Below are 9,865 nucleotides of genomic sequence, written 5' to 3'. Positions count from 1 at the left end.
GCTAGGTACCTCTAAAGGCTTTGAGTACTTTATGTCTTTTAATTTTTAAAAAGTACTTTACCTTTTATTTGATGTTTTCCTAAATTATTTAACCTAATTTTGTAACTGTCTAGGTGTGTAAATGGTGCAACCTTTCTGGGAGGCATTTTGGCAATGCATGTGTATATATATTTATATACATAAAAATGAAACCTTTCGGGTAGTTCACAGAATCACAGAAGCATATTCATGGCTTCCCTGTAAGTTAGGAACCTGTGTCCTTCTGGTATTTTGCTCTTTAATAGGATATTGATTATTGGTTTAGAAAGATTTTGTTTAAGTTAAGGAAATATTCTTTTGTTCCAAATTTGCTGATAGTAATGGTCAAGAATAGATCTTCACACTTATCAAATGCTCCTTTGATCATTAACATGATAATCATATGTTTACAGTTTTCTTATTTATTAATTTCTGATTTGTTCTTATTTTATCTCCCATGCTCTTATTAAATTTTAAGGTTTGACTGGGTGCGGTAGCTCATGCCTAGAATCCCAGTACTTTGGGAGGCCGAGGTGGGTGGATCACTTGAGGTCAGGAGATCGAGACCAGCCTGGCCAACATGGTGAAACCCCGTCTCTACTAAAAATACAAAAATTAGCCTGGCATGGTGGCGGGTGCCTGTAATCGCAGCTATTCGGGAGACTGAGGCAGGAGAATTGCTTGAACCCAGGAGGCAGAGATTGCAGTGAGCCAAAATAGCACCACTGTGCTCCAGCTTGGGCGACAGAGCAAGATTCCTACTCAAAAAATAAATAAATAAAAAATAAAAAATTTAAGGTTTGCTACCCTTTTCATACTGCACATATGCATTATTCCTGCCCCTTCCATTTGAAAACATCCCTTATTTTATTTCAGTGGAAAGCTGGAGACAGTAATGTCAGATAAGTTCAGGAACTCTTCCACTTTACTTTCTATTTAGTAAATTATAAATATTTACTAGACACAAAATTTCTAAAAACCCACTCACTATCATTTTAAAACATAACTGTGTTCTCTTTGCATTGTATTTCTTTTTCATAGCATCCTGAAATTCCATTAGTAGACTCAGATTCAGAAGTTAGTGAGGAATCACCATATGAAAGTGTTCGTAAGTAAATTTACTTCAAAGTAATCCAAGGGTTTTCTGTACATGGGTGGTCATCAGAGCATCACTTGTTCCAGCTAAACACTGGTAACAAAATCCATGTTTATTAATGAGGAATTGTTCAGATAAATGATGATTTTGTGCCTTGCAAGACTCAGCTATTAAAAAGCACCCTCTTTTCCTCACTTGCCTTACCTTTGGTTCTGGGCCTGGAGCCTTTCAGAGGTTACCCAGGACAATGGATTCCTGTCTCCTGTTACTAATCTGGACAGCAGCTTCCTACTTCATCCTTTACCATCTTCCAAAAATGTGTGATGATAATTTCTTCCTTGATGACCCATACTCTTGGTTTACTTTGCAGTTAACAATTTCACGCCTTCACTAGATGATCTGCGTTGGGGTAGCGGGGTGTATGTCTTCATATTCTGGAGGGAGCAGAGGCAAACAGTCACAACCAAATGAGTTATCTTACACTAAAAGTTCATTATAAGAATGTCGGTACATTCATAGATGAATCCGTTGGTGATGTTTACTTGCATGATTCACAGTTAAAACTTCACTCACTGGTGGTACTGTGCTGGATGGACCCTGTGTGTGCTTCTTACACATGGGAACTGCATTCAAACCGCCAGGGCCTACCTACTCAATTTTTGTTTCCTCTTGATTAAAAACTCTTGTGAATGTTTCTCCTGCATGCAAATATAGGAACTGCCTTTTGATTCTAAGTAGGAACCCTCTGGTAGTTGAAATGCCATAATAAGATACGCAGCTATCAATGGGCAACAATTCACTGATCGTTAGAAACTTACATTGCTAATTGCCAGATCCTTCATTATCCAGACTTTGTGCCAAGAAAATGAAATTCTGTCTTCTTCTAAATTTTTTTCTAGAGGACTTATTCAGTATTGCTATTATCAAACCGGATGCTGTGATTAGTGGAAAAGGTCTAGAAATTAAAAGAAAAGTAAGTAATATTTTCCAACTATGATTAAATTAATTGCAAAATAACAACCTCTTAATCGTCAGTTTGAAGACAAACTTATCATTTAGAGTGAAATATAACAAAAATGCACTACTGGTGCTAGTTACCTCTGAAGGCTTTGAGTTCTTTATGTCTTTACAAGGCTCGATCTATTCATGCACCCTTCTGTAAATGATCCTACTCTACCAGCGTCCTATGTAAAATTTAAAAAAGTATAGTTCTTATACTAGATTGTATATTAGTCTGTTTTCATGCTGCTGATAAAGACATATCTGAGACTGGGCAATTTACAAAAGAAAGAGGTTTATTGGACTTACAGTTCCACATGGCTGGGGAGTCTTCACGATCATGGCAGAAGGCAAGGAGGAGCAAGTCACATCTTACATGGATGGCAGCAGGCAAAGAGAACTTGTGCAAGAAATCTTCCATTTTTAAAGCCATCAGATCTCATGAGACTCATTCACTAACATGAGAATAGTGCAGGAAAGACCCGCCCCCATAGTTCAGTCACCTCCCACTGGATTCCTCCTACAACACATGGGAATTGTAGGAGTTTAAAATTCAAGATGAGATTTCGGTGGGGACAGAGCCAAACCATATCATTCTGCTCCTGGCCCCTCCCAAATGTCATGTCCTCACATTTCAAAAACCAATCATGGTTTCTCAATAGTCCCCCGAAGTCTTAACTCATTTCAGCATTAACGCAAAAGTTCACAGTTCAACATCTCATCTGAGACAAGGCAAGTCCCTTCTGCCTATGAGCCAGTTAAATCAAAAGCAAGTTAGTTACTTCCTAGATACAATAGGGGTAGGGGTGCTGGTATTGGGTCAATAGAGCCATTCCAAGTGGGAGAAATTGGCCAAAATGAAGGGGCTGTGGGCCCCGTGCAAGTCTGAAGTCCAGCAGGGCAGTCAAATCTTAAAGTTTGTATATTTTTGAGCCACTTCAAACCAAGTGTCCCATAGATTTTGCTGAGGTTCTTATAGAAAATGCATTGAAAGCTGGTGGTTTGTTAAGTCCAGAAAACAAACTTAACTTGTTTTACATGTGATCCCACGACACTTGGATTTGACCTTACTCTCTAATTGAAGATTACCACAGCAGGATTTATCATAGAAGCAGAGCATAAGACAGTGTTCACTGAAGAACAAGTTGTCAACTTCTATAGTCAAATAGCAGACCAGGTATGAAAGTTAAAAAGAAAAAAATCCTCTATGTGTTTAAATACAGTGACCTCTATAAGCTTTAAATCTTTATCACAGATAAGCAAATTGGTAAGTCTGAACAACTAAAATAACTTCTGGTGTCCCTGTTGGTGTCCATATCATGGAGATGCCAATGATAGCAGCTCTGAAAAAATCTTCAGTAGAAATAGTGGCTGCCAAGCAAAACTGGATGGTCTGATTGTGTTTTGTTGACATGAAGACCTCTTTATGTCATGTCTTTCAAAGGCCCCTGCATCAGTCCTCTGGAAGTGAATATCCAGTCCTTTCCTATTGATTTTTATTCTGGGTTGAAGGCTCTGACATCAGCTTCACAAGACTGCTTTAATCTTTTCTTTACCTAAAGGCGTTTCCCTCAGGCTGTCCCTACCCTAATTGCCCCACTCATGCCACCTCCCTGCCCCACCAACACTTTTTTGTCTGGGGATGTAATATAATAAAGGCAGTGCTGTGTATTAGAAAGTGTACTGGCTTGGGAGTCAGGAGACCTCACTTCTAGAAATGTACTGTCCAATATGGTAGCTACTAGATACATGTGATCATTTGAATTTAAATTCATTAAGGTTAAATTACATTAAAAATATGAAGTCTCAGTTGCACTAGCCACATTTTAAGTGTTCAAATCCACATGTGGCTACTGTGTTGGAAAGGGCAGAGAGCATGTACCTCATCACAGACCGTTCTACTGGACAATACTTTGTGGAACTGACTGCACCACTCACGCCATCTCTGTTGGCCCCAGCTTCCACCTGTGTAGAAAGAAAGGGTTACGCCAACTGCATAGACATTAACTGTGAACTTCTGAGAAAATCCAATTCCTGGGCCCCACCTCAGACATGCTAATACTCTAGGATTGGGCTCCAGAAAAATGTGTCTTAACAAGCCCCCTAGATGACTTGGAAACATCCTAAAACTTGGGAATGTTGTTAGGTTATCTTTAAGATCAATTCCAACTAGCTTTGAACTTCTACCACTTAAAAATGTAGGAGACTAGTAGCTGGGAAGGAATAGGGAAAGATTTGTTAAAGGTGTCAACTAAAACTATCTGAGACAGGTTGCAATCAATTTAGAAAGTTTATTTTGCCAAGGTTAAGGACACACCCATGACACAGCCTCAGGAGGCCCTGATGACATGTTCCCAAGGTGGTCAGGGCACAGCTTGATTTTATACATTTTAGGGAGACATGAGACATCAGTCAGTGTGTGTAATGTGTACACTGGTTCTTCCGGAGAGGTGGGGCAACATGAAGCAGAGCTGTGGGGTGCGATGCTTCCAGGTTATAGGTAGGTAAGAGACAAACGATTGCATTCTTCTGAGTCTCTGATGAGCCTTTCGCTGAACACACGATTTACATGCGAGATGCCATAGAGGAATAGTCACTTATGCCTTAGTCTCGCTTAGTGAATCTGCATTTTTACATAAACAACTGAGCAGAGGAAGCCATCAGACGTGCATTTGTCTCAGGTGAGCAGAGGGATGACTTTCGGCTCTGTCTGTCCTCTGTCCCCCACCTGTGAAGATAAGCTATCAATTATCAATTTACATTGCCAGGGTGAAATCCAACAGAACTGTTTTAGAGTAAAGATCTTGAGGCCCACAAGGAATTTCCTTGTGGACAAATTATGAGGGAGGTATGTAGCATTTTTTTTTTTTTTTTTAAATCTCTGTAGCGATCTTATTTAGGAATAAAATGAGAGGCAGATTTGCGCAGTGGAGTTCCCAGCTTGACTTTTCCCTTTGGCTTAGTGATTTTGGGGTCCAAGAGATTTATTTTTCGAAGGATACAAAATTACCCTGCTCTGGTTATTATACATTTTCTTTATTGAACCATCACTATGTCTCCCATGAATATATACAATTATTTTTCAATAAAAAAACAAAAAAAACCCCCAAACATAAAAATGTATTGTTAACAGAGACTTATAAGAGTAACATTCCCTTGCCCAGGGACCATGGAGGGGGAAGATTTCATTTGACTTGGGTAGCGACTACCATTTTAGTCCATCCATTTCAGGAGCCTGAAGGAAACAGTTTATCATTTTATTTTGTAGCCTGACTTCGAAGAGTTTGTCTCTTTTATGACAAGTGGCTTAAGTTATATTCTAGTTGTATCTCAAGGAAGTAAACACAATACTCCCCCTGAAGAAACTGAACCACAGCCTGACACGGAACCTAACAAACCATCTGAGGATCAATGTGAGATTGAAGCCAAGGTTACACCTGGAATGATGAAGAAGAAACGAGACAGGTATAGCTCAAGACCAGGAATTGTGTCACTTGCAATGTGTTATTGGGTAATGAAGCATCATGTAGGCACTTCAATACCTAAGGGCAAATGTTTTTATGTTAAAGGCATAAGTATTTCTTCCAGTCAACCTAACATACTGTATATTCAGAAGAGCTGTGTGCCGGGTGAAGTGTCAGATACCTGGCATCGGAAAAAGTAGTTGGCTTGTGGGTTGTAGGGTAGTAAGAATTTAGAGGTGACGGTGTAGGTTTGAAAGGAAATTTTTGTTAGGTAGAAAGAGGACTGCAGAAGAGTCCAGCAGGGCTCCTCAGTAAGAGAGGACTGAGCTCGCCTTGGTGGATTTTTCTTTAGGGATATTTATGGACTTTAAAGCTGGAGCTTAAGGGTAATTTGGACCTTATTAGCCACACAGGTCATGACAAATAATTGCACTTATAGACATGTTTATGCCTTGATGTCAGCAAGGGTTGCACAATGAGTTTGAACATACATGCATTCCGGAGATGTGTAGAAATTCTAGTTCCTTATAATTTTTTTTAAGCCTGGTACCAGATGCTGGCTTTAAATAATAGGGAAGTCTAGTTACTTCTAAATTCCTCACATAATGAGTTTGGCCTCTGTATAGTCAGCTTGGTAGCCCTCAGGTGATCTTTGCTCCCCTCACTGTGACTACCCTGAAAGTTTATGTCAAGACCACTAGAAAGGGAGGCCTTTTCCCTGTTTGTTTTCCTAAAGCTGGGCACAGCAGTCTGGCCACAAGGGCTGGGGCTTGAAGGGCGTATTGGAATCATGTATAATCCTTCCCAACTCAGTCTCCTCTCCCATCTCCCCATCTTCCCCTTCCAGCTTCCCGGTGCCCTAAAAACATGAAACATGAACTTTTACTTTAGATGGTTTGTGGTTACAAATTACTGAGAACAAAATGGTTGTATATATTTTGTTGATGGATTTTAAAATATTAGAAAATAGACGTAAATAATTGGTAGAGCGTTGGTTTTATGTGCTGCTGTTTGTGCCTGTTATTCCTCTGAAGACTCAGAGAATGGAGAGTGTAACACAGCAGTTGTCAGGCTGCACCGGAAAGAAAGTCAGGTGAGCAAGAACATACTTAGAGTATCTGAGCCTTGAGGCTTCCCGGGATGTGTCTCCCTGTGCTTGGCAGCCCATCTCCATTGCATTTTCTGATGGAGAATCTCCAGAATATTACTTGTTATTCCTTCTTGTCTTATTAATGAATTGTAGTGGCTTTTCTTGGGTGCCTACCTCTGTTGGCTCCCAATGATGCCATATTTTCAGGAAGTGGGAGATCCTAATATCATTAGTTCCAAATTGTATGCAGGATAAAGGAACTCATAAAGTAAATCCTGTTGTCAAGGAGCTTTGTAAACAGTAGCAGTTACTTTCAGGGTTTTAAGGGAAAATAATAATGAGTGGGCCGAGGGAAGGTTTGTTGGGTAGGGTGTGTCAAGTTTAAAAAGATACCACATTTTATTCTAGAATTTTTAAGCCATTCAAAAAACAAAAAGCGTTCTATGAAGCACTCATTAATGTAATGAATAAAGTCATCATTCCATGGGGCTATTGTTTAGATAGTAAACCTCCTTTACATCCAACTTTGAGAAGCTCCCATTGTTCAATACTCACATGACACCATGAACAATTTCGGCATGTTAATGGGCATGTCAGAAGGAAGTGCCAGCAGCTCTCCCTCCAGAACAAGAGCAAGCACTGTAGGGGCCAAGGTCAGAGTGTACATGAAATGTGTACATCTTGCTCTGGCACAGTCTGCAGTATTTCCTTTCTAAACTTAGAGTCCCCATGTGCCTTTGGCCCATGTTTATCCCAAGCTGGCCACAGCAGACAGCATGGGACAGCATGGAGCATGCTTGTTTGGTGTGCTGGGGCTCAGAAACTGATACCCAAAATATGGCGCTTTGACCTGCTGAACTGAAAAAGCTTCACAATCTCTCTGACTTGCCCCAGCACTCCAGGCCAGCTGTCTCTCTCAAAGCACAGGATGAAGCTAAAGTTCTTTTATCTGCCTAAAATCCACAGATCCGACAAGGAGAACAACTGTTTCTCTTCCCCTCCCTATAAGACCAAGAATGTAACCACATCTGCACGGAGATAGTGTATAAGTTAATTTCTGTGCGTTGGTCCATTCATTCTCCCTAGTCATCCTTTATTGCCCCTCAGCAGAATTCTCCCCACTCCCATTGCCTGTTTTGCCAGATGGTTTATAATGGGTGTTCAATCTTTTGGCTTCTCTGGGCCACACTGGAAGAAGAAGAATTGTCTTGGGCCACACATAAAACACACTAACACTAACGATAGCTGATGAGCTTTAAAAAAAATACTTGCAAAAAAAAATCACAATGTTTTAAAAAGTTTACCAATTTGAGCTGGGTGCGGTGGCTTATGCCTGTAATCCTAGCACTTTGAGAGGCTGAGGCGAGTGGATCACGAGGTCAGGAGATCGAGACCAGCCTGACCAACATGGTGAAACCCCGTCTCTACCAAAAATACAAAAATTAGGCAGGCGTGGTGGTGCATGCCTGTAGTCCCAGCTACTCAGGAGGCTGAGGCAGGAGAATCGCTTGAACCCGGGAGGTGGAGGTTGCAGTGAGCCAAGATCGCACCATTGCACTCCAGCCTGGGCAACAGAGTGAGACTCTATCTCAAAAAAAAAAAAGAAAAAAATGTTTACCAATTTGTGTTGAGCCACATTCAAAGCCTTCCTGGGCCTCATGCAGCCAGCGGGCTGCAGGTTGGACAAGCTTGGTTTATAAGCTTCTGAACCTCATTGGGGGTGGGTACTCACTCTGTGGTTCTCCCTGTGTACATGTTAATCAAATTTGTCTGCTTTTTCTCCAACTAATCTACTTTTTGTTGTTGATGCCTGTTGGTTTTTCAGCGAAACTTGAGAGGACAGAGGGGAAGCTTTCCCCTGGCCCTTATAGTGCTTGTTCTTGTTTTCACAGCTCTTGTTTTGGAGGGAGGGCCTGAAAGGCACTGTCACTTCCATGTGACATCTTTCAAGTATGTCCAGAATCTAAAGGAATAAGGACAAAAAACTCTCATGAGTAATTTATTCAGTTGTTCACTTTCACTCTTTATTGCCCCCTCTCTCCTGTCTCCCAGCCTGCTCAATCTCCTCTCTGGGTGGTGGGGATGGAGAGGGTGAGACAGGAGAGAAGTTAAAAAGCAGAGCAATTGAACTGGGAGTGATTGGTGACCCCTCCCATGCACATGACCCCTCTGTGTACAGAGCAGCAGAGCCCCAAGGCTTTGTTGGCTGGTTATTCCTATGGAGACAAACACTTCACAGCTTATGAATTCACATGGTGTGGGGAAACTCTCTCCATGCAACTGATGGTCTGCCTGCTCCAGTGGCTGCAGAAGGATGGGGAAGAGTCAGGGAAACAGGGCAGAGGTACCCTCGTTTGTCGTTCACATTCCAGCTTCCTTCATGATGGCTTTTTATTACATTATTTACATGTCTGTCTCTTTAATCAGCCTGTTTTAAGAAATGAAAGGATAGTGTCATTTATCTTTGCTTTCCAGTCTTTCTACAGATCAGGAAGGTGTGGTTCCATTAGCTACATTGCTCGGAGTCACACACGTAGTAACTGGCCGAGTCTTCTCATTAATTCACTTATTCTGTTATGTGTTGATTCATTCATCTAGTATTTATTAAAGTCCTACTATATGCCAAATCCTAGAGATACGAAGATGGGGAAGAATTAGATGATGACCTCTGAGGTCACTTTCAGTTTTAAGTCGTTATGACAGAGTGAAGGTGACATTTCCAACCACCTCCACTATATTGTATTCCTCTGTCCTTAGAAAATGTCTATTCTCTTCTCAGTAGCCTCTCTATTTGTCCCTATAACTGTAATAGCTATAGGGAACTTAATTTTTTCTTTTATGGTATTCTCATTTAAATTAAACATAGTAGATACAATTCCTAAAATAATCCCTAAAGGTGTTTCTGGGATCAGGGCAGTCTGAATTCTATACCCTGACTCTACTCCCATCTGCAAAGCTTTCTTTCCTCTCCGAGTCAAAGGGAAGCTGAACTGATGAGCAGCTGGCTATCAGTGAATTCTGGAGCTCTGTTCAGGTCCCCAGGGCAGGAGAAGGTGAGGGTGGTGTGGTGTTTTCTCCACTGTGAGTTTGAGGAGCTCCTGAGCTCCCCAGAAAACAAGGACCTGCAGACAGCCACAGACCTGAGAATAACAGACTTGTGGACCTCACTGAGACTTCCTGACTCTTTTTTTTTTTTTC

The 9,865-nt window shown here is 41.1% G+C and overlaps 1 protein-coding gene across 1 annotated transcript in view; it reads left to right on the top strand.

Moving 5' to 3' along the window:
• NME8 (NME/NM23 family member 8) overlaps positions 1-9,865 on the top strand; it is a 63,435-nt gene that overhangs the window by 15,233 nt on the left and 38,337 nt on the right. Inside the window, exons 9-11 of the mRNA XM_011972852.1 lie at positions 2,014-2,087; positions 3,198-3,290; positions 5,382-5,578. Coding sequence (XP_011828242.1) covers positions 2,014-2,087; positions 3,198-3,290; positions 5,382-5,578 — 364 coding nt within the window. The remainder of the gene's footprint in view (positions 1-2,013; positions 2,088-3,197; positions 3,291-5,381; positions 5,579-9,865) is intronic.

The sequence above is a fragment of the Mandrillus leucophaeus genome, unplaced genomic scaffold (assembly GCF_000951045.1).
Source record: "Mandrillus leucophaeus isolate KB7577 unplaced genomic scaffold, Mleu.le_1.0 Scaffold100, whole genome shotgun sequence".
NCBI lineage: Eukaryota > Metazoa > Chordata > Mammalia > Primates > Cercopithecidae > Mandrillus > Mandrillus leucophaeus.
This window is presented reverse-complemented; position numbering and strand designations above follow the sequence as displayed.